Here is a 24190-nt window from a genome sequence, read left to right on the forward strand (position 1 = left end):
TAAGGTTCTGAAGTGACCAGGGACCCTGTAGGCCCCTGCCTAACCCGACTTTAATTGACGATAGTGGGACATTTCCAACCGCGTCTCCAGACGCGTCAAACCCCATGCAGCTCGCGATGGAGCCTTCTTCGTCCTTGACGGATTTGTCTGCCGTATCATCACCAGACTCATTTAGAACGGCCTTTCAATCACCGGATGCCACCTTCGAAAAACCGACTCCCATAGGCCCTGCATCTCCCAAACGCATGTACTCATCGGCGACTCTGCTCCCTCGTGAGCTGAAGGAGCATTGTCAAATCTACTTAGAGGAGCACCTCTGTACGTTAGCAAGCTACCCCCCCTCCTCGAGACATACGCTGACTGTAACCTAGACAATGGCGCACTCGGACTGTACAATAGCCTCCTCACTGCCGGATACTCACGAAAGATCAACACCAACCCGAAGCGCGTCCCTGTCCCTCCGTTAACCCACCTTGCCCTCCTCAACACCCTGACCATCCACCCGAGCCACACGAGTCGAGCCCCCGGCGCCGACCGTCTCGAGGTCTGCTCTCAGACGCTAGACTACCTGCGCAATCTGCTCGCCATTGTTGGACCCATCAACGCCGGCTTCAGGAATGCGTTCCAGTTCCATGGGATCCAGTACGGCCGCCGGAACCGATACCACGATGAGGAGGACGAGGACCTCGATGGTGATCAGATCGGCAACAACAAGTTGGCCAACGAAGATAGCATATGGCAGCGCGCGCAAGACTTCTGGGCTGTTCTCGGCTGGGCGTTCAATTGCAGCAGACTGCACCCCCACCGCTGGCGCTTCTGGAAGACCTGGCTGCAATTCATGATCGACGTTCTGGAGACCGATATCTATGAGCGGAAGCGCTTAGACGAGGAATCTTTGGCCTCATCTCAGCAACCTCAGAACTGGACACATATGCGGGAGTCAATCCTTGTCATGTACATCAAGCAGAAGACTGACTCCGGGCGAGGTGCTCTGAGAATGATCCTTCAAGCCGTCTTCGCTGACGGCTGCACCTCATCGTTGGCGAAGTTTCCTGAGGTGTTCAACAAGGAGACAAAGGGGCTACCAAGCGAGGATAAGAAACGCAAACGCATGGCCACGCTTGATATTGAGAACGACCAGTTTGGCGATTATTTCAACGAAGAGCTTACAGACGACGAACCGTCAGAGGCAGGCACGCCCGGAACGCCTCGCACACCTGCCAGAAAGGCTGGAGAGTTTGTCGCTGCCCCACTGGCAGATTCGATACCTCTTCGTCTGAGACTAATGGAGCTCCTTTCCGAGGTTGCCTACAATATGCCCGAGGAGTTCATGGATCATAACGAATACACGTTGGACTTGTGCAGGTTACTCAAGCAGCAACCCCTGTCGTTCTTTCACCAATTTGTCACCGACATGAGTTCGTACATCCAGCGATACGAGGCTGCCTTCAAGATCGACTTCCTGGCCGTCCAGCTCGATCAACTGCTGCCCTCCGGATATGAAGACCCAAAGAAGGTCATCAAGGGGGAGGACAGTGGCATCATCATCAACGCAGACGTCCTCGAGTTGTGCTACCTTGGTCACCATGCTAATACCATCGACCCAGAAGACAACGCCAGGGTGGCGCTGATTCTTGAGAGCCTGCTCCACACACTGCCAGCAGCGGAAATTCAGGAAGCCGGAGACAGGCTCCGAAAAGCCGCGCTTAAGGGAATCGAGGCAAGGAAGGCCAAGGCCAAGGGTACGAACCGGAGGAGCGCGACGACCCCGAGTCGTCGGGGCCGAGGGAAAAAGGGCCCCAGTCCGCGGGATATCTACGCCAAGGAGACGATGGATCTAGCAGGAGAGCGCATGCTTCTCTACATTGACATCATGGGCGCTCATGAACCTGAAGGTGACGGAGACGAGGATGAGAATATGGATGATTGAAACTGTTTGTAAAAGGTCCGGAACGTAATTAGAAGGAAGGTCCAGGCGTTTAAGGGAGTCAAGGCTCACGATACCCATTCTCGAAAGTTTCGAGCTGCAATAAATCACACGCTATGCTTATGATTCTCTGGAAATGCCGGTGAATAATGTGCAGAGAGCGTACAGATACATGCATGTTACCTCAGGGACTCGCAAGTTGCGCACAATGCGATAGGGTCCCGATGTGGTAGGTGGGGTAGCTGATCGCAGGCGCAAAAAAATCCCCAGAAACCCCGCCAGAGTCTGTCACACGCATTCAACGACAACCCCTCCCATTTCACGAACGGCCAGTATGCCGGTGAGTCTTGTCATTTCTAGGCTCGTGAGATAGGAAGCTTACTCTGCGGTAGTTGATCGTAGTATCAGGTCTCCCGACCTCGGGCAAAACAACCCGCGCAAAACAGCTGCAAGCCCACCTCGCAGCACGCATCGCCGCCGCCGCCGCCGACGGCAGCAGCAGCAACAAACAATCACCACCGTACCGACTCCACTACATATCCGACTCGACGCTCTCGATATCGCGCGATGTGTACGACCTCGACCCGAACAAGGTGCGCGCGCACACGCGCTCCGCCAACGCCTCGGAAAAGGACGCCAGGGCGGCCGTCTATGGCGCCGTGAAGCGCGTACTGTCGGACCGGGATATCGTCATCCTGGACGGGATGAATTACATCAAGGGGTGGCGGTATCAGTTACACTGCGAGGCTAAGGCTATGAGGACGCCGAGTGTTGTGCTTCAGATTGGGTGTGGGGTTGAGAGGGCTAGGGGGATAAATGAGGAGAGGTTGAGGAGGCGAGGAGCGGCTGCATCCACAACCACGACGACTACCACGACGACGACAAAGGAAGCAGAAGGTGCGGACAGTCGGGCCCCGGAGATTGCAAAGGAGGCACACACGGAGGAGGAGACGAAGCAAGACGACACCGACGAAGAGCAGCAGCCCTACGACGCGGACAACTGGGACAACCTCGTCTTCCGCTACGAGGAGCCCAACCCGATGACGCGCTGGGACAGCCCGCTCTTCACCCTCATCTGGGACGACGACGCGGCGCAGACGGCAAAAGTGTGCGACGACATCTGGGACGCCGTCGCGGGTACGGGGCGGAAAGTCATCAAGCCCAACCAGGCGACGGTCCAGCGCAGCCGCGACACGAGCGGGGATTACCTGTACGTGCTGGACCGCGAGACGCAGGACGTCGTGAAGAGGATTCTGGAGGCGCAGGCTGAAGGGGAAGAGGGCGGAGAGGTCAAGGTCTCACGGGGTGATGGTGATGGGGCCACGGCAGCGGGAGGGGAGAAGAAGGAGCTTGTTGTTCAGCTTCCTGGTCGCAAGGTCGGGCTGCCGCAGCTTCAGAGGCTGAGGAGGGCGTTTGTGGGTTTGAACCGCGGCGGGATCGGGCTCGAGGGCGTGGGCAACTTTAGCGCGGAGAGGATGAGGGAGAGCTTTGTTGGGTATCTGAATGATACGTTTGAGCAGGAGGGTTGAGTTCACTCTGGTCTTGAGGAAAGGGGGGCAGGGGGGGCGAAATGTTTTGGTGCGGAGAGAGACGGAGAGGCGTTTGCGATAGAGAACTGTATAATTGATACCCCTGAGATGGTGTTCACTACGAATTGGGAATATTCTGTGAGGCTCGCTCGCTTGTGTGAGAGGGCACTGAGTGAGGCGACATAGAGTTACGGTAGCGTGTCGCTCTGAGAAGTGTTGACCCTCGATTATCACTGCCAAGAACCTTATGAAGTTGGTACTAAGAATACCTTTTGACTTTTGGCCAATTCAGTCAACCAGAGAACAAACTGGTTTGTGAATTCGCCTCCGGCGGAATGTGCCCATCATGCCTCGATGTGGTCTTTGAAGAACTGGTATTCTGGGCATTCGGATGCTTGGTGTCAGTACCTTGGAGAGAAAGGAATTCTTGCGTCACTGCCTGCCCTTGATTGGTACTGTACACGAAATCCGAGTGAGGTCAACTCCACACCACCAGGAATGCTACAGAGGTCTCAAGATGATCTAGCGAGCCCAAATAGAAGGGACCCAAGACGCGTTTGGACATATGAGAAAAGCCTAGATCATGCTAGCAGGCAGACTTTGAGTGAATCTTTATTGTCTTGGTGTTGGTGGTGTTGAGCATTTTGGATACAAAACCATGTCTGCTGAGGGGCTCTTCGAACTTTACAAGTAGTAAGGCAAATCGCCAAGAGCCGCGTTACTAAATCTCAGTCAGACCATTTCCTCCTTTCCAAGACGGCTTGGCACCTCTCTGGGAGTAGTTGGCAGCATGAGCTACCCGGTTTCCGGATTCCGAAAGACAAGAAGAAAGTCTCCGTTCCAGATCTCCCGATCGGGAGGCAGATGCAGCAGCTTTACAAAGTAGCCGCCGGATTCATCGTGAAGGCTGTCAAAAAGCATCCACATCCATGAACACACTTCGCATACCGCTTCCGTGCCTGGACTACTCAACCCGAAAATCGAGTAGACACGTAGTCTAGACGTCCTCAGAGGTGCGACGGACTGCGACGGACACACCCGACTTGGCGATAAATCATAGATCCCAGGTGATGAGTTTCACTACGCCCTGAATGGGAGTTACGAATATTAGATCACAGTCTCGATACAGGGTGAAGGCTTGTCATCGGCCAAGAGAGGAGGCAACTGGGGTCGCGGCGAATAGCGCCTCGGATGTTAACCTAAAAGGTTCGGGACGGGGAATGTAGAAAAGCGGTAGAGTCTAGAAGACACCGGTGAATGGTAAACCGCGTTGGCAGCGACGTGGATGGCATCGTTTGTCTGGACTAGCCAACGCTGGCTCCGTAGAAGAACATTCTGTGACTGGGATCTGTGGTTTTATTGCACTCTACCCATGCAGACTGAGACGACTTCACTCGACCACGGCGCACAATGTGTCCTCATGCCAGCCCATGTATGTGTATGGCGAGGAGATTTGACACTGGCTTGATAGCTCACGTCGGAGCCTCGTTGTCTGATGTGAAGCTTTTGAGCGCTTTCAGCCCCAACCGTGAGATACTGGACTTGACTTGCCTGCATCTCAGCTTTAATCAGTTCTCATTGCGATCAAAGCGTGTCGGAACACAACACGAGATCTTGAACTTGGTTACGTTGTCTATAGTGCTGTTCCTGATGGGAATAATGTGTCGTATGTTTTCCATTCCGAGTTAGATCTCAATCAATTAGCTTCTCTTGTTAGAAAGGCCATGGGTACACAAATAGATCGACGAGTTTGAGACGAGGTAGACGGTCGTTTGCTGGCCAATGCAGAGAATTTTGCGTGTTCGCCGGCGGGGTTTGGGTGTGAGAGTCGAGACTCGGCCGCTTGCCTCACTTTAATTCGGCCGGCCCTACAAGCAAGTCATGTGCCCCTTGGCTCAGACCGAAGCTGGATGATGCGGGTCCACGATCAGGAACACGCAAAAGGACGCAAAAGCTGGATAACTCTTAGGATTGTATCCATGTTGAACAGGAGCAGGTTGTGGACCATGAGACCAAATGCTGCGACAGAGGAAAGTAGCCGTATGGGATGATTATGTTGCTGGAGCTGTGTGTCAAAGTGTGCGCGCCGCGCTATGGATACGGTTCGTCTGGAACGGGTAATAGAAAAGGGAAAAAAAGAACTGAGAGACATCCGTTGAATTCAGAGACGGGCAGGACGGAAGCACGGGCGGACTCAAGCAACGGCAGCGGCAACGGCAACGACATAACGGCAGGTGGCCCCCGCCTTGAGCCAGTCAAAAGCAACGGAGGGTGGGTTGGACGGGAAAGGAAGGGACGAAGAAAGACGGATGAGAGGGAAATCCAATCGCCAAGATCGCTGGCCAGCCACGAGTGATAAGCTTTGCCAAGAGGAACAGAGCCAAGACGGGCAGGTGTGGGAAAGACGGGGTGTCGGGTTGGGGAAGTTTTTAGGAAGGAAGCACGAAGAACGGGGGGAAAAGCACCACAAGCCACCTCACCTGCCTACCTTACCTTACCTTCCCACACTTTCCTGAAGGATACCTAGCGTATCACCTACTTATCTAATGGTGCAGGCTGCAGCCAGGTGGCAGTCACAACACATTCGTACCTGACGGGAGACACGACACTCACTTATTGCACCATCGATGCGCGCCAACTTGTCCGGCTGCAAACTAGGTACCAAGAATAGGTGACTTAGCAAGCGCCATCCTGTGCCTCCCTTCCATGATTCCATCTGTACCTACAGACTACCTAAGGTGCACACGATTATCTGCGGGGTTGAATGGAGCCAATATAGTCTGGAATTGACCACTGGATTGGACAGTAAAGCCAACAACAGGTTTTGGCCCGGCTGCCACCTGCCGTTCTGCTGATTCTCTGGCACTCCCGTCTGCAACAACGTAGGCCAAGTCGATCTGGTTTGCCGAGCACCGACATCACCTCACTCCCACTCACCACACGTATACCTAATGTATTACACCATTAGTACAAACACTTGCACATCAAGCAACCTTCCAAACTAGCAACACCTAGAAAACTTTTAGAACCCCTGTGTCGATGAGAATTTGCCGTTGGCCTGAGCTCTTGATCCCCTTTTGCGGACTCGGGAACGATGCAAATGGCCGAGAAGGGACGGACGGGAAGCTTGTTCCAAAGAAAAGAAAAATCAACCCCAGCGCCTCATATCCGTCACAAAAGACAGGGCCACAGGGCCTGCTAATGGTGGCCTGTCAGTGGTGGTTTTTTCTGCACAAGTTTCCCCTGCTCATTTCCAGCAGGGTACGTACTCGGCCAGTCACCCATTTGGACGTTGGCCCGCGTCCATGGGTTGCAGACGACCCATAATTCTTGCCCAGACATCCAGCTCATTGGACATCTTATGACCGGATGGGTGAGCCCGGGGCAAGGGGTGTGGTTGCAAAGAGGGAACGCCGTGCCCGGGACCCCTGATACAGTGTGGGATCCTTCCTCAACGCTGACCTTTTATCATTTCCTCATCCAGCCCAGTGGCCGCCGAAGCGAGCCAGCCCTGGAAGACCACTGGCAGGTTTACATTACCTTCCATCAGACCTGATCGTCAGCAACACCGTCAGCACTGGGGCTCCTTCCGTTCTCCTCTCCGTCTTGGTGCGTTAGCATACACCGTCCGTCTGTTCAATTCCTCCCGTCTCCGTATTAAATCGTCAGCGATTATAAGCATACACTATCAAGTACCTACGGATACACTCTCACCTTTGTTTTAATTAGAGTTGGCAGAGCCACGATAGGCGACGATGGGACTGAATTTCCTGATGTCACCGCTTCCCCTCAAGCTTTCATCAATCTCTCTCTCCAAAAAAGGTAAGAGCGATGAATCGACAGGGTGAGGAGTCGAACAAAAGTCGAGGGGTTACACTCTTTGTCAGCGATTTTACCCTTTTTCCGTGTTTCATGAGCCAAGACAAAACGCTCCGAGCTCAATACTCAAGAGACGACTGGCCGGCCATCTGATTTCTGTACTTGATCAGCGCGGCTGCCCTTCTCCGTGTCAGGGTGCTCCCCTCGAGACGGGGAGGCTTAGCCACCCACCGCACCACCGTTCTCATTCCCTGCTCTTTACTGCCCTATGGAAGCACGGAAGGTGCGGCCAACACTCGCGGATACGCTCTTTCTTCACTTCAACGGTGGGTACGGCGATGAAGCCCACTATCGTCTAGCGCCGGGCGTACAGTGTCTCAGTCTTCACAGTACGTACTCTTTCTGTATTAGCTAATATCTGAGTACTGAGGGGGAGTACGGAGCACCTGCTGCGTAGGGAGGTAAAGACACCCACACGATGCAGGTGGCTGACGGAATTGGCGGCGTCCACTTGTCTGGCTCACCTGGCACGCTGGACTACTCCAGAACAATACCTAGTCAACTTCTTCTCCCATTGTCGCTGGATATCGAGCAGCACTGCTTTCTACTTGATCAATCCGTGAGAGGGTGGCGCGCTGAGCGATTCTTCCGTGTTGTTCGACGATACCTCAACAATCAAATAGCAGCCTCAATGAGACGACGACGAATCTCTCCACTGCTAGACCCGTGACAACCAGCGAAGCTTTCTGAACGAGCCTTCTGTCACACGCGATGCGGGACGTGAACGACAGCCGACTGACTGATTTGTTCCCTACCAACTTTCCCCTCCCGTCTGATCTCGATGGCAGCGCTCGCCCTGAGTGCTCACAGTGCAAAGCTGACGAAGAAGGGGCATGGGCGGGGTCTTTGCACGCCTTCTCGCTGCAATTTCAATGCGAAGGTATTGAATCTCACACTTGGTGCCTCTCTGAAAGCATTTCAATCAAGTATTCGCAGCCATATCCTGGTGTCGAAGAGCACGCCTCGTACCTACCGTACGCAGTAGGTCCTCCGCACTACGCACCTTGTCTCCCATCTGACAAAGCTGGAGCCAGCGTCCTCACGGATCGACGATGGATTGCGGAACGGCGTCCGGCAATGCCATGCAGAGTCGGAAGCTTCATCACACCCGTTCTCGCCAAACGACGAAAGACCCTTTTCTTGGTGTCTGTAGATCGCCCCGAATCTCGTCGGGTCTGCCAAGCTGTCACTACACGATCGCGCAGTGCTTCGCGACAAGTCTTGAGAGAGCCGGTCCCTCTGACTCGGGAATTCACAGTACAACAACTGTGCATCCGAGATGAGGGTTACATGCGCCCCACTCCTCATGCCACCGTATCTGCGTGCAGTCGCCATGGTCCGAGTCGTATCCGATAGCATCCAGCACAGTTAGCGAAACGCAAAGCCGGGGAGGGTGTGTGGATAATCCCAGTCGCACGGCTTACAGTGTGCTTCGCCTTCTTCGCACCAAAACCACCTGTGTACCGCCCGGCACCCCCCTCGAGAATCAGAATGACACTGGGAGAGTCGCTGCTCCCCCCCCAATTCTCTCCCATATCCATCCGCGTCCCCCCGACTTGCTATTCCAAAACACTTTCGAGACGGTCTACGACTCCACTCGACGAGCAAGAACAGCCAGATCTGGCCAGCACCAATCTAACAAAGCGCAACACCGCACACGCCATACAGCACGCCGCCTTCCCCTCTACGGCGACTCAGCAGCCCCCCCGGAAGTAGCTTTTACACTCTCCTTTCCCCCCGGCCTCCTTCTTTTGCCCTCTCTTTCCCCCGTATTCTCTTGTCCTCCCAAAATCTCTCGGCGCCCAGCCTGCGATCCCTCCCACATCCCCCACACGCAAGCCTTCTTGGAACACTTTCTACCGATAACCTCAACCTCGACCCGGTTTATTAACAATTCGATTGTGACCTTTGGCTATTTTGGTCTTCGCCTGGAGGAACTTGGAACATTGACGATTGCTTCGAACCAACTGCTCAACCCTTTTACGACTGTGTGCGCGACTTGGGAACGCCTGGACTCATACCCTCGATTCTCGCCGCCGCCATCCGCCCGACCGAGTCCCGGAACTCGCGTCGTTCGACAACAACTCGACGCCTACGTCAATCGACACTGCGAATCCACCGACGACTGCGAAGCTTATTCGATGGCGAGTGTTCGCGAATAGGACGAAGCCTCTTTCGATCCTCGCCTGCGGCTGGCCGCTCTGTTCTTCATCGACAAGCATCCGACGAGTCGGCGCCGCCACAATGGTAGATCTCGCCGCCGCCGCCGCGAGTCCCTTGCCCTCTCTGGGCGCTGCTGGGGCAGCAGCCGCGAAAATCGCGACCGCCGCGCCTATCATTATCGCGAACAATGGCATCAACTATGAAGAAACTACGACTGGAGGAGCGGTACAATACAACGACCTGCGCGATCCCTTCTTCGCCTCCATCTTCCCCGTCTGCTACGCCCTCGCCGCGACGACAGTAACAGCCTACATGCTTGTGATCATGCTCTTCATTACTCCTCGATCATTTCTCGACGGCGGAGTGGTATATCTGGGCCGACGCGGGTTTACGAGTGGTGGAACATCAAATGGAATCAGCATCGGAGGTCGACCATGGCTGCAGAAGGTGGCCGCCGTCACCGTTGCAATCTCTCTCACAATAGCAAGCGCCGACACGTTTAAAGTTGCCGAGCAGCAGTACCAGTGGTCAATTCAAGACGCCAAAAAGATGCAATCGGAGGTTATGGACGGAACCGAATTGAAAGTCATTCGCCTCATTTCCGACACCTTTTTGTGGCTTGCACAAGCCCAAACTCTTATCCGACTCTTCCCACGTCAGCGGGAAAAGGTTATTATCAAATGGACTGCGTTCGCGCTGATTACGTTGAACCTCATTTTCAGCGCCTTGAACAGCTTCCAGTACCCCACCAGCGGGAGCAACGGTAACGCCCGTCCACGAAGCTTTGTGGACGCTGTTCCCGCTCTCAGCTACCTATTTCAATTGTCTCTCGGCCTATTATACGCCGCATGGGTCATCTACTACTCGCTTATGAAGAAGCGATACGCCTTCTATCACCCCTTGATGAAGAATATGATATTGGTTTCTACCCTATCTCTCTTCGCCATCCTTGTACCAGTCGTTTTCTTCGTACTGGATATGGCACAGCCAGAATTCGCTGTTTGGGGAGATTACGTTCGCTGGGTTGGCGCTGCAGGCGCCAGTGTCGTGGTTTGGGAATGGGTAGAAAGGATCGAGGCATTGGAGAGAGAAGAGAAGAAGGATGGTATTCTAGGACGCGAGATTTTCGACGGCGATGAAATGTTGGAGGTCTCGGCTTCTGAGTTCCCATGGCTTAGGAGGAGAAAGAACAGGAACAGTGGTAGGGACGGTGACGGTGGCGAAGACGGACCTCAGGGTGGTTCTGGCGCCCAAGGTCCTCCATCGGCCGAGAGAGGCAACCTTTGGCCAGGCATGACACAGATCGCCTCCAGATATCGCTCCAACCACGCCCACACCAACTCGGGAGCAAACAACCAAGGCGGTCAGAGATCAAAGGGCGGTCTATTGCGTCCACCCATGTGGCCCTCTCGGCCCGCACCCGCGGTGACGCCCGTAAGCCGTACCGACACAGCCAGCGCAGCGAGCACCGTCTACGCTGTAAGATATCAGCTGCCGTCAGAGACAACTTCACGGACACCCGAGGCGGTCATCCGAGCTGCCAACCAAAGAAACGCCGCGGCTGCTATGTCGAGGAGCAACTCGACATCATCTAGGAGCGAATCGACAACGAGTGACGACGAGCTCTCAATGGCGGCGCCCGTGCCAAGACAAGCAACGCACAAGACCGTTGAAATCGACACAGAGGCCCAGGAGGATATGACAGAGAAGAACCGCAATGGATGGAGATCCCTGGTAGCCAACCCGCTCTTCCGTCGTACTGCTCGCGACCCACCAGCCGAGGTGATGGCTCACACCGAGTCAAAGCCCGAGGTGCGTGGTGGTCACGATGATGCGGGTAGATGGGATCTCAGGGCTCGTTTGGAGGACTTTGCTGCTACACAGGCTGAGAAGATCAGAGAGAAGATGCGACCAACTCCCGAGACAGACAGCCTTCCGGTGACCGTCATTCCTGCACCACCAAGACAAGGAGCGGCACTGGCACAATTACTGGAGGAGCAAGGCCAAGAAGACCAAGAGCAACCGGGTCTCAGCAGAACCATCAGCGACGCCTCTGCACTCTCGCCTCAAGCTGGGGCTGGTCTGGGAAGGACGCAAAGCAGTTTTTCTCGTCGGTCTCCTACCGCAGGTCAAGGCCAAGAGTCTGCCACCCTTCAGCTCAGCAGACCACCGCTCTGGCCTGGAGTAAGGACTCAACATCAGGACTTTGAGCCGCACTCACCAAATGCGCCACCCACTCCCTGATGATGAGCTTACGCGGTTCACGAGTTTCTTTGTCGATTATTCAAAAGCGTGGCGCCGTGGCTTTCTGACTCTTTTGCATCGCGAGCAAGCATAATGGCGCATTACTACGGGAGAACGGATGGCTCTGGCATGAGTCTCGATTGGTTGTTCAAATTCAAAGTGTATATTGCAGATGGAGTATATGGGACAGGGGAAACGCCCTTACGAGGAAGCGGAAACCAAAAAATCTTTTGCGAATAATGAGGAGGGGACCCAATTGTGGTTTCATGTACATGTTTGGGGAATACGGAACGAAGCCTACAGCAGGGCGGATGCAGAGTATAGAAACGGGGCGTTTTGCGGCTTTGTGTTTTTCAACCTGGCCAACAGGTGATCCCTCCCTCTAAGAGCAGGAGACGGTGATCAAGCCGCGCGCGCTGTACGAGACAGGGCCTCATGTCGAGGAGAGATATCTGCGAGCCGCAAACAAATTGTGGTGAGCGAGGGGGTGGAAGTGAGCAGTACCAGGGGCCGTCTGGACATGAGGTGGTGAGAGGCAGAATAAGCGATAGCCGCAATGGTTTCAATACGTCCAATGGAACTTTTTCCAAACTATTTGTCTACACGTGCTTAACGTGAATTGCATGGCCCTGATGGGAGTATCATGTCGAAACGATGTATGTCCAGAGAGCCTACTCGATATCAATACTTGTGAATTCATGAACAACGTCATCACTGTACCAGAGTCAACGTTTGAGGTCACGTTCGCCGTTCACCGAGGCGGCAGCATCTGTCTCTCTCCTTCTCAAGTCCTTGACGTAGCCTATGCCAACTGGTGAGGCAGATCCGTGAACCACGATTCATTTGCAACGCTAGACTACTCGAGGCAGATTTGACACGGAGGCCGCGTAGTCAGGAGCTTCGGGAGCGTATTGTATCACCACCACCACTACCACCAAAGATCGCCAGAGCGTCCCACCGGCAAACGGCCCAGAGAGTGGGAGAGAGAGAGAGGACAAAAGTGCGGCCGGTAGCACCCCCATGAAAACTCTCCGTTTCCAATATGACGGGAAAATCTTTCACTGTATTGGGTCTTGGCGCTTGGCAACGGCGAACGAGGCTGTGATGAACTCTCATTTGAAGGTCCAAGGGGTTGTTCGAGAGTCCATGGGGCTGAATATTGTACTTGGCAGACGAGTGACCTGAAATACTGGACACCCTCGGGCATTGCTGGCGGGCATGGGCAAAATTTGGGACATCTTTTGTCGAGTGCGAGAAAGAGGGGGCCAAGAGATCTGCGAATGCAGCCGTTTGACAGTGAATGACTGGAACCGTCTCAGTGGCGTGAAAGAAGCATTCCACCTTGGCGCTCAGGGGAGTGTCTCTCTTTCGGATACGTCCAGCAAATTGCTGAAAATGACAGAGGACGTACAACAGGGCGCAGAGGGCTTCGCCAAGTTTTGCCCCATCGTGGCTGATGGCTACGATGCGTCAATACGATGCGTCAGCAGTATGCTTTCAGGGGCCCTCTATCGTTACGTTACAATTCCGACTACGACGGATGACAGAGGGCATGCAGTCGTTCTTGACGGTGGCTCCTCAAACGTAAATATCGACGGCAGAAGGGTATTGACAGGTGCACACCGTTGTACCTGCATTAGCCCCCGACGACAGCGGCGGAGGATAGACTTGATTGCAGGACGGCAGCAAGATTCCGAAGGCCGCGCAAGTGGTGTTATCCCGACTCTATCCGTCCTCCGAGATCCTCAGGAAAGCTGTGCTATGCTACCAACGCAGGCCACTAGACACTAGGGCAGCGAGCTGCGGCGGATTGAGATGCTGTCCTCAAGACTACGGAAACTTTGAGAGAGACTGTGGATGGACTGCACCATATAGGAGTTAGAGCGAACCCTAACTATCGCAATTGACGAAATTATGTAGGGATACCAGGCTGTAGGGTTAAGGTATGAATGGGCTGTACTCCCCAGTAATACTCCGTAGCGGGGGCGGGAACGCATTCCTCAGTGTGTGGCATGTGAGAGAGGGTCGGCGGGGCCGGCGTCCTGGCGCTCCATCTGGCGGGGTTGAAAGTCTCAGACTGTGTCCAACTGGACAGATTGAGTGGAATGGCCGTTTCTCTGATGACTACACCTCGTCTGCCTCCACAAGCAAGCATTCGCACATTGATTCTCTATTCAAGTGTCCCGGATTGTAGAAGGTAACGCGTAGGCTCGGTAGATTTGGCCCCGGTAGATGTCGTTCGATCCGAGACAATCGCAGCCTAGGTGGCCGTGTTGCTGACAATGATGTAGCTGCACTGATCAATGGCATACGGGCTGACCTGGTTGATGCTCGTCACCGCAAGTCTCTGAGAATGGCAGAGGAAGTCGACACATGCGCCACGATGATTGTTCAAAGCCTATTGTATAACTTTTTGATTAGCGAGAGAAGACATCGTAGAATAATTTAGCGTATACGTCCGTCTGGTGTATCTGTCAGGCATGAACGAACATGAAGCTTCCGGGTGAGGCTTGCTAGATCTTGTAGCTATGCAGCCTTGTCTATTATCAGCCCCTGGAGGGGAAAGCGCACTCATGCCACAGCCCTGTGGCCTGAACCATCATCATCATCGACGTCGACCTGGGTCATAACAGTTTGTCGGTTACGGGGCATGGTATTCTGAATCCGATCTCGATCGCAGGACTGGCTTGACTCGTTTGCATGGCTGCCAGCTCAGCATTGTGCCATTGTCTGGGTCAGATTCCAAGGCACTCGGATTTGAGCTTTGTGAAACCTAGGTACGAGCCGGGGACATCTCTGTTCGCAGATGGCCTGGCTGTGTGAAGACGGGGACGAGTCCTTTTGGGCTATGCCATGTTGTCCAATCCAGAGGGATGGCCCTGGTTATGTTGTCCACGTCGCTGTTGTGTTTGCATGTGTAGCTGGAAATGTGGAGGTGTTCTAAAGCGTGCGTGGGCGGGCACATGACTGCAAAGGAGGAAAGATGATGCAATAGCACGGCGCTGGGAGAGAAGGGAAGGCAATGGAAGCCCAGAGTGTGGTACTGGGCCTACTGGCTGCATCAGGTCGCGATTGAACTGCCCGAGCTACAAGTTACAAGTTCCACAACAACGGCGTGGCCAAGCACCCAAGATGCAAGAACCAACAGTCGCATCTCGCCTGCAGTGGGGACGCCAGATGCAAGCCCGATGAAGTGACCCAGAAACGAGGTACCTACCTTACAACCCTTACCACCCATAAGGTACTTCGTACTTCAGCATGCATTTCAGGTCTCCCGATTCCCGAGCAGGGGGCCATCGCGGGTAAGATGGGGCACGCACCGGCACCCCAAGCAGGAACCGGCAGATTAACGACGCCTTTGGGCAGGTATGTGCAACCATTTGCCCTGAGATGCAGCTTTGCCTCGAGACACCAGTGGCACCTTACTGCAATTGTATAGCTTGCTGAGGTTGGTGTAAGCTCGTTGGCTGTCGTCCGTAGCTCCCGTCTCCATTTGGTTGGTCAACCCAACCATCTGGGCTTCTAAACGGTTCTTGGCGAATTTCTTTTCTCCTGACTTCATCTTAGTTTTTTTTTCCTCTCCGTCTTCATTGCCCTCTCCGCGGTTTGATCATTTGGATGACTTTTTTTTTCTTCCCCCTTTTCCTACCATGTCACCATTTGCTTGATCTCATCAACGGCATCTGCACTTGTTTGCTCTGACGAAAAACCGGTGTCTGACCCCCTCTCTTGCTCTCACCCAGCCGGTCCTTCTATCACTCGCTGTTCCAGCTCCTGCTCTTTGACCGCATTGCGGTGGTAAAGGGAAAACAGACGACTGGCCTCTCGGTCAGACGAATTCACACGACGAAACACAGAAGACTCAAGGAACAACCTTGAGTCCGACCTCGAGTTTCCCCCCCGTCGCACTTGTTCTTCAACAGCTCCACCGACCCGCCGACCACGTTCGCCCTGTCTTTCCTGAACCAAACTTCCATGATCGACAGCGGGCCCCCCCTGACCTTCTCGACGTCTAATAAATCAGAACCTGGGAGCTCCTTTCCAACCCACGACTACCTGGCCCGGATTTCCTCCTCCGCACCCGCCAACAGCTTCCCAAACTCAAACTCGCTGTCTTTCTCCCCTCTCTTACCTCATTGCGACTTCATCCCGCCGTCCTGCCCTCCGAATCCACCGTCCGACTGCTTTAAACCACCCGAGACGCTCTCAGCAGCGCCCCTCTGTCACCATGGCCGACTCCGAACCCTTTCCTCTCCTCAATACCTCTGTCGACCAGCTGCATTCTGCTATCGACTACGCCCCCAGCTCGTCACGAACAACACGACGACGAAAGTCAAGCGCACTCGGCCAAGATATTCGCGCTGGCGATACAGGCCCTGCACTTGCAACAGCCCGAGACAACACCTCCGTCATACCTGTAATAGCCCCCCTTCGATCCAATCTCTGCCTGTCGCCCCGGGCCTTGTCCCTAGATACTGTTCTATATCCGACGTTCAACTGACCCCTTGTCTCCTATAGACTGTTCCTACAAAACGTCCCTCGAAGCGCCGGCGAGCTCGTGGCGGCTTCGCTCGAGTTCGACAAGCCATGACCAAACACACGTACCTCGTGCCCGCCCTCATCATTGCCCTTACTCTGGCCCTTTACGTCGTTCAGCCAAACGACTCGAACCCGCTTCATCGCTTCATTTTCCTCTCGTACCGCTTACCATCCGACCCTGCCAATCCTCATGCCCCTGCTCAATACGGCAAGGGCCTATGGGACATCGCCTTTGTGTCATTTTGGACCGTTGTTCTGACTTTTACTCGGGAATTCATCATGCAAGAACTTTTGCGGCCACTCGCTCGCGCCGCCGGAATCCGCTCGCGCGGCAAGCAAGCTCGTTTCATGGAGCAGATGTACACTGCCATTTATTTCGGCTGCCTTGGACCTGCCGGTCTGTACGTCATGAGCAAGACGCCCGTCTGGTACTACAGTACCCGAGGCATGTACGAGGACTTCCCGCATATGACACACGAGGCTGGCTTCAAGTTCTATTATCTTTTCCAGGCTGCCTACTGGGCTCAACAAGCAATCGTCTTGCTGTTGGGTATGGAGAAACCCCGGAAGGACTTCAAGGAGCTGGTTGGTCATCACATCGTCAGTCTTTCTTTGATTGCTCTTAGCTACCGCTTCCACTTCACCTATATGGGGCTGGCAGTTTACTCGACTCACGACATCAGTGACTTCTTTCTTGCTGTAAGTAGACGCTGCTCCATGTGAGGCCAGAAAGCCAGAAGAGACTGGTTCGGGAGCCACAGGCAGTGCTGACTCATTCAACAGACATCCAAGGTACTGAACTACATCGATTCTCCAGTCGTCGGTCCTTATTTCTTCCTCTTTATGTGCGTTTGGATTTACCTGCGCCACTTCATCAACTTGAAGATCATTCTGTCTCTATTCACAGAGTACACCACTGTCGGGCCATTCGAATTAAATTGGGCCACTCAACAATACAAATGTACGCTGTCGCAGTACATCACTCTTGGACTTTTGTCATCACTGCAGGCTCTGAATCTTTTCTGGCTCTTCTACATCTTCCGCATTGCCTATCGATTCCTTCGCTATGACATCGCAGAAGACGATCGCAGTGATGCAGAAGTCACTGATGTCGATGACGAGGCTGAGAAGAAGAAGGCTCTGTCCGAGAAGACTAACGGCCACGCTACCGGAGTCAACGGCAATGCGCCTCAGGCCAGGCTTGTCAACGGCCGCGCCTGATAGAACCCCTCGACAAAGAACAGAGCAAGCAGAGGATGCAGACTGAAGCACCTGAGGTGATGTCAGTTGCGATCAAATCTTTTGCCTGCAACTAATGGAACAACCGATGGATATACCCAATTGCTGCGAAAAGACTGATGGAGACACGGAGACACGAGAACATGTCGAGCACCCATCGCTACCCGAAGTCGCGACAGTCTTATTTGGAACTTCGATTTGGAATAAGAAAGGTGGCTCAGCAATTGCCGAGACGTGGGGTGCAGAGCGTTTGAAGCGCGACACTTGCTGGGAGCGCGCCTCCTTGCCGCATTGACTTCGACACCTTTCTACGAAGTGTGCACGATGGGTGCAACCAACGATCGCAAGTCGGGGGCACCACATCAGCCCGACGAGTCCCAGAGAGACACTCAATGGGGGCAATCACGGTGTCGAGCAAGGGGTCAAGACCTAGACATTGGAAAGCACACGACGTCGGGTGTCGGTCGTAACTGATCGGCTAGCACCGGGAATGTTGTTGGAAACAATCCGCATCTCTGAGGCTTAGCGACAGTGAGCCGAGGTCAAGGCGTTTGTGGTGTTGGTGGTGGTGGTGGTGGTGGTCTCGAGAGGGGTGCGAGTGCGGAGACAGATGAAGTGAGACAGATGTGCGTCTGTGGACGATGACGGCGCCTCCTCCTGCGCAACCAGGTAACTTGTCGGCGTCCTCTCCACACCGCCTGAATAAGGTCTCACACCCACTGGGCTCTCGTGCTTCTTGTGCTCACGACATCTGAATCCACACCTTACTCATTCCCTCCCACCCTCGTGATTTCCTACCGCTTTAGTATTCTGGGAACGAACACAAGACGAGAAATGACTGAGACATTTCCCGGCCTAGGGTTGTAGTTTCAGCGACAAGGCCTGGAGAGATTTACGATGGGTCAGGAGGAAATATCGCGAATGAGTAGACTAGAAGACTCGGCTATACATGTGCGGAGGGAGGGATGGAGGCAGACAGGCGTGTATTCATGTATGCTGTCCTATACCAGAGAAGCATGTCTTCGGAATCTCCAAAGTTTGTTCCTCTTTAGCCAATTCCGTCTAGACAACCATACCAACGATTTCAGAATAGTATTTACTGGTGTATTCCATTGGTGTGCTCCATTTCCGGTGTAAGATTCACGTCAGATGCATACAGTTGGACACGCGGGACTTTTTGAACCTATTTTGAGCATTGAGCAATATTGGATCGCTCCCAGCGCAAGCCCATCCTGCGCGCGGGGATCGCTACCGTCTATGGACCTTGACCTTTGGGTTGCCGCGAAGCTATCGTGTAGCTACGGTCCTCCATAAAAGAGAAAAGAGAATTGGCCTGGACAACCGTCCGCCGTCTCTCTTTTCTCATCCACCCTGTCCGGTCTTTGATACTATGACTAGGGAAAATGCAAAGTAGACTTGCTGATGGTTCTTCCAGAAAGAAGTTCCTTCGTCCATCTACACCCACTACGTCCGCGTGGGATTTGAAGAAAAAATGATAATGATGCTGGTCCGCCGCCGCTGTCTGAGGCCATTTCCGTCCACCCCACGACCTCCGAGATCCAACCCCTGCTGGCCACCCAAGTTGGTCTGGGACAAGAAAAGGAAAAGGGGGCCTCTTCGAATATAAAGAATCTGGTATCTGCGATGCAATGTCGAACACGCTGCCCATGGTAGCAGGTGGCGATCTGTAGTCGAAAAGCAAAATCTTGTTGCTGGGAACCCATGATTAGTAGAGAAGCCGTCTCTCCTGTATAATGATGCTGATGATACCGAAAATGGCCTGTCCAATCCAGAGAGAAGAGACGAGTCGCTTATCGCTGCTGTGAGGACACATGGTGTGTTGCCAACGCTGGGTGAGTATGTTGCAGCCATGTGTCCGTAGAGAGCGTTTCTGGTGGCGAAAAATCGAGAAAAAGAACCCCCCACCCCCTGAAGAGTAACCGACCGAGCCTGACCGAGAGACCGTTTCTCGGGGTCAACGTTTTTTGTTCTACTCGTGAAAGTCCTTTTTTGTGTTTTCGGGATCCTGATGATGAAGGGGTAAAGAAATGTGTGAACTCCAAACTCCGAGTCGCCGGTTTGATGCAATCTTAAGCCGTTAATCCGTTAAAGCTGAGTCATAAAAGGCCCAAGCCTTGTTGTGTTCGTGAAGGAAAATGTGCGGTACAGTTTGAATGTCCGCAGATTAGGGATTAGTGAGAAATGATGACGATGGGTGGTGGTGTGTTGTTGTGGCTGATGAGAGATAGCTTTCGCTAGCAATGAAGCATAGGTAGCCAAATTCATGCCTTTGCCACACTCGTAGAGATTCTGACTGGAAGAATCAGTGTCGTCGAGGATGGTGCGAATCATCAGAATGATGTGATCGGTCAGAGTGATGTGAGCGATCCGAATGGTGTGAGTGATCCGAGTGATCAGAGTGATCCGAATCGTGGTGAGCACTGTGGACCGACTCGGCGTCAGAGCTGCTAGAGCTGGACGAGTCCTCCCCCGTAGTGCCGGCCTTGGAGTTGTTCCCGGAGCTGCCTGGAAGGATAGTCGAGGAGTCAAGACTAGTGTATCCATCCGAATGTCCATCTGTCTGCTTCTTGAGGCCACCAATATTCGCCTTTCTAAGGAGCTTTTGTGCCTTCCTACTAGCAGCACGAGCTTTCTCAGCGGCGCGTTCTGCCTGCACTTGTCGCTCCCACATCGAGGCGTATCGTCCATTGGCGTTGACCAGTTCTTCGTGAGTGCCCTTCTCAGCGATGGTGCCGTTGTTAAGAACAATGATTTGATCAGCATGCGTAATGGTCGACAAGCGGTGTCTGCGAGCCAAGTTAGAAAGTAAAATCAACTGCGAGGCAGAAAAGGTGAAACTTACGCAATAACCAATAGTGTCCTGCCCTGACCAAGGTGGCCAAGCCGATCTTGAATTTGCTGCTCGGTGTGGGCGTCAAGGGCTGATGTTGCTTCGTCCAGCATGATGATCTTGGGGTTCTTGAGAATTGTCCGTGCTATTGCGACTCGCTGTCTCTCGCCACCACTGAGCTTGAGACCACGCTCTCCGACCTTTGTGTTGTACTTCTCTGGGAATGTCATGATCCGATCGTGGATGCTGGCAGCCCGGCATGCTTCAAACACCTCCTCATCAGTGGCTGACTGGTTGGCGTATCTGAGATTGTACATCAAGGTGTCGTTGAACATTGTGGTGTCCTGGGGAACGACTCCGATGTAACGTCTAACCGAATCAATAGTAAGGTTCTTGACATCTTGACCGTCAATCTCGATGCTTCCAGAGGATGTGTTGTAGTACCGGAACATGAGGCGGAAAACAGTCGATTTCCCACCGCCAGACTCGCCGACAAACGCCGTGGTGGTGCCAGGCTTGCACTCAAAATCGAGATCCTTCAAAGCCTTGTTCTTTGGATCGTAGTTGAACGCTACCTTGTTCCATCGGATGTTGCCGTTGCATTCAAGCAAGGGCTTGGCCTCGGCGTCGTCAACCACGGTGGGCTTGACTTTGAAAAGCTCGAGGAGACGCTCGCCCGAGATCATGGACTGTTGAATGGTCCTATAGAAGGATCCGAATATGTTCAGAGGCGCCTGCAGCTGGTTGAGGAATGTCATGAGGGTCAGGAATCTGCCGACATCCATTCCTCCATGGGTGACCTGATAAGCTCCAAAGACCATGACCACAGTGAATCCAGCCATGAAAACCAAGGCTTGTATGACGTTCATCTTGTTAACACCCCACGTTACCTGCTTTTCAGCATTCTGGTACGCCTCGATAGCGTTACGGTATCGTTGAAACTCCCACTGCTCGGCGTTGAAATATTTGACCGTCTCGTAGCTCGTGATGGAATCATTCTTGACGGCCTCTTCTTCTCTGTCGGCGTTGGACATGAGCCTTCGCTGGTCTGCCCTGGTCTGTGCCATCCTAATGGTGAGGAATAGGTACCAGAAAGTTAGGCAGCTCACGATTGCGCCATAGGTCGCGTCAAAGTACCAGCAGAAGAACACAACGGCCAAGAGCAGATCGAGGATCATGGGGGCCACCGAGAACGTTACTTGCTCGAGGAAGGAGTTGATAGACGCGCCTTTGTTGAGGGCGGACAAAACCTCACCTGTTCGCTTGCCGAGGTGGAAATCTAGACTGAGAGAGTGGACGTGCTCGAAGGCTGCTGTCGTCAAAGCCCTGTACGAGTTTTGTGAGATTGGTACCCATAGAATGGCTCGTGTCGCATCCAGAAGCATGCCTCCTCCTTGCAAAAGCCGAAGGAAGATGAGCAGGCCCAGGATATACCAAGGAGCCTCTGCGAGGGTCAACTTCTTCGTGAGCCATCCAACAACAATTGGTACAGCCACGTTGATGGCACGCTGTGCCACCAAGAGGAGTACGCAGAGTGCATAGAGAAACTGCAGGTAAAGAGAGTTCTTGGGCCACTGGTAATCGAAGAACATCGTGTAGCTTCGCAGGTAACCCCACCACGTCGTTTGCGGCGCTTTGTCAGGTCGATAGAAGCCGGGCTCCTTATAGTCCTTAGTGATGTTACCACCTTCGGCCGCACCATTAGTGTTGCCGACGGTACTTCCATTCCTAGAGCTTCGTACGGATCGACCATTCAAATCTCGGCCGTTTTGGCTGCTGTATGACGTCCGATGACCGTTAAGCAAAGGCGTCGTTTCCTCGGCGCCTTGAGACGAGTTTTGCTGCTCAGTCTTGTCTTCCTCCTGTCTGGGCGTGTGGAGCCAAGCAGCAGAGTAGATGCTGAGCATACACATTGTGAGTGCGATGCGGATGATGTAGAGAACGACGTCAGTCAGATCCCACTTGGATATATCGAGCGTTTTAGTCTCGAGTTGGGTTGTTCCGTCGCTTGCAAATCTCGGGTCCGCGGCCTTAAGCAAAGTGCAAATGCAAATGATCAACTCGCCAATCAGAGAGAGAATCCAGGTGAGGAAGTGAGCTATCGTTGGACTTTCGTTCCATTCGCATAGTGTCGTGATGAGGTATAGGTAAAGGTTCGGCGATCCAATGAGATACACCTGTTTCAAATTAGCCTGCGGGTTGGAGAATACATGGGGGATAACATACAGTCATGGATTGGGACTCCTTATGTCCCTGAATGACGCCCTCGAGTTCTCCCATAACGTAGCTGAAGTGAGCGACGGCATTGGCGACGAACGTCAAAAATACGACGACAGAGATCCAGGTAAGCCATGATCGGGATGTTTGTGACAGTATCGGACCGTACTGTTTGCGTTTGGGTTCCTCTCCATCGCGGCGCTTCTTCTTCTTCGACACGGGTAGTCGCTTACCGCCTGGTCCCAAAGGTTCTTCGTCCGCATCCTCTTTCGGTGTCGTCAATATGCTGTGTGTCGCGGCCGAGATGACGAAGACCAGCAACAACAACAACGGGTAGTATAGTAATGTCCCCTGGAGCAGGAAACAGTAGAACGGGTCATTCTCTCGGCAGACCTCGTTCATTCTTGCCTCGTTTGCGGTCCGCATCGGCAGGGGCGGCTTCTCAACACCAGCCATGGTGTGGACTATTCAGAGGAGGGAGAGTCAGATGTCAAGAAATAATAATACAAGGGAAAGTAAACCCCCCTGCGCGGGTGAGAAAGGGAGAGAGAAAGGAAAGAAGAAAAGAAGGAAAGGAAACAATAGAGACTTACAATTCATGATCCGGGAAAAAGGGTTGATGATTTCATACCTTTGCCAGATATGCCACTTGCACGTCGTAGCTGGGACGCAGTTGGCGTCGTTCCCGTGGCAAGTTGGAGGCCCGGTACGGTGCGGTACCTCGATGTGTACGTCGCAAGGAAAGTGGGAGTCCACAAGAGAGACGCAGCCAGAGACACGAGATCTCGTTTCGGGACCAAGATGTTGGAGCGAGACACCACTGACTGGAGACGCGAGTGGTCTGGCAGGCGATTACCCGCCCGTCTAAAAGGTTCTGGGTCTCGCTGGATGCAGGTGGCACCGGGGGGAGGTAGGGGTCTCGAGCGCTGAGACCGGGGGGTGTCGTGCAAAGCGTGCGTTCCCAAAGGCTCGTGGTGCCGGGGTTGCAGGTCGAACCCACAGGACCACAGGGCGGTACAGAGGGGCCCTGTTCTGTTGGAGTCGTGGTGGGGTCGGCTGACTTGCTCAGTGGCGAAAAGCCACTCCGAAGTCCCTGGTAGTCGAGTCAAGGAAGAGTCAAGGACTTGTAGGACACTCGGCGGCCGAGGGCTGGTGGGGCGGGGGTTTTCTGGCGAGTAGTGGGCTTGACTGTAGAGCAGAGGCAGGCTGTGCCACGATCTGAGAGGCAAGACAGGCGCGGCCCTGGGTGAGGTGAGCCGGTAGAAGCTGGATGACAGAGTGGGTTTTGCCTTGGGTTCGCCGCCACAAGTGAGACCTTGGACGGAGGGAACCAAGGAAGTGAAGGCTTGTGACCCGGGTGGATATCCGTAAAAGTTGAAGAAAAAGAGGAATATCGAGAGGCCTCGGGTTCGGAGACGGAACGTGACGTTGGGAAGGTATCCGTTAGGTACAAGTATTTGTGTTGACAAGACAGCAGGCAAGCTATCTAGCTGCCGAGAGCCGGGGTTAGTACCAAGATTTACCCTCTTTGATTTTTCTTCCCTCTCTCTCTTCCGCCGGGTTGGAGAAGGTGTTGACGGAAGCTCTCAACCAGGTTTTCTG

The 24190-nt window shown here is 53.7% G+C and overlaps 5 protein-coding genes across 5 annotated transcripts; 4 read left to right on the forward strand and 1 right to left on the reverse strand.

Moving 5' to 3' along the window:
* Positions 1 to 116: 116 nt before the first annotated feature.
* On the forward strand, positions 117 to 1930 carry N0V96_008473 (uncharacterized protein; the record flags this gene model as incomplete). Its single annotated transcript, XM_053190090.2, has 2 exons — positions 117 to 318; positions 372 to 1930. The coding sequence occupies 2 exons, from the start codon at positions 117 to 119 to the stop codon at positions 1928 to 1930; spliced, it is 1761 nt and encodes a 586-aa protein (XP_053052512.2).
* A 331-nt stretch (positions 1931 to 2261) lies between these two features.
* KTI12 (kti12, chromatin associated) lies at positions 2262 to 3456 on the forward strand (the record flags this gene model as incomplete). The annotated part of the gene is made up of 2 exons (XM_053190091.2): positions 2262 to 2267; positions 2320 to 3456. 2 exons carry the CDS (start codon positions 2262 to 2264, stop codon positions 3454 to 3456), a joined length of 1143 nt encoding a protein of 380 aa, XP_053052513.1.
* Positions 3457 to 9579: 6123 nt separating this feature from the next.
* On the forward strand, positions 9580 to 11742 carry RIM21 (pH-response regulator protein palH/rim21; the record flags this gene model as incomplete). Its single annotated transcript, XM_065758341.1, has 1 exon — positions 9580 to 11742. One exon carries the CDS (start codon positions 9580 to 9582, stop codon positions 11740 to 11742), a length of 2163 nt encoding a protein of 720 aa, XP_065613096.1.
* A 4587-nt stretch (positions 11743 to 16329) lies between these two features.
* Positions 16330 to 17502, forward strand: lag1_4 (sphingosine N-acyltransferase lag1; the record flags this gene model as incomplete). The annotated part of the gene is made up of 2 exons (XM_053190093.1): positions 16330 to 16980; positions 17065 to 17502. 2 exons carry the CDS (start codon positions 16330 to 16332, stop codon positions 17500 to 17502), a joined length of 1089 nt encoding a protein of 362 aa, XP_053052515.1.
* Positions 17503 to 19843: 2341 nt separating this feature from the next.
* On the reverse strand, positions 19844 to 23044 carry hmt1 (ATP-binding cassette-type vacuolar membrane transporter Hmt1; the record flags this gene model as incomplete). Its single annotated transcript, XM_053190094.2, has 3 exons — positions 19844 to 20327; positions 20384 to 22548; positions 22598 to 23044. 3 exons carry the CDS (start codon positions 23042 to 23044, stop codon positions 19844 to 19846), a joined length of 3096 nt encoding a protein of 1031 aa, XP_053052516.2.
* Positions 23045 to 24190: the final 1146 nt, after the last annotated feature.

This window comes from Colletotrichum fioriniae (assembly GCF_027942845.1).
Source record: "Colletotrichum fioriniae strain IMI 355084 chromosome Unknown scaffold_10, whole genome shotgun sequence".
Taxonomy (NCBI): Eukaryota; Fungi; Ascomycota; class Sordariomycetes; order Glomerellales; family Glomerellaceae; genus Colletotrichum; species Colletotrichum fioriniae.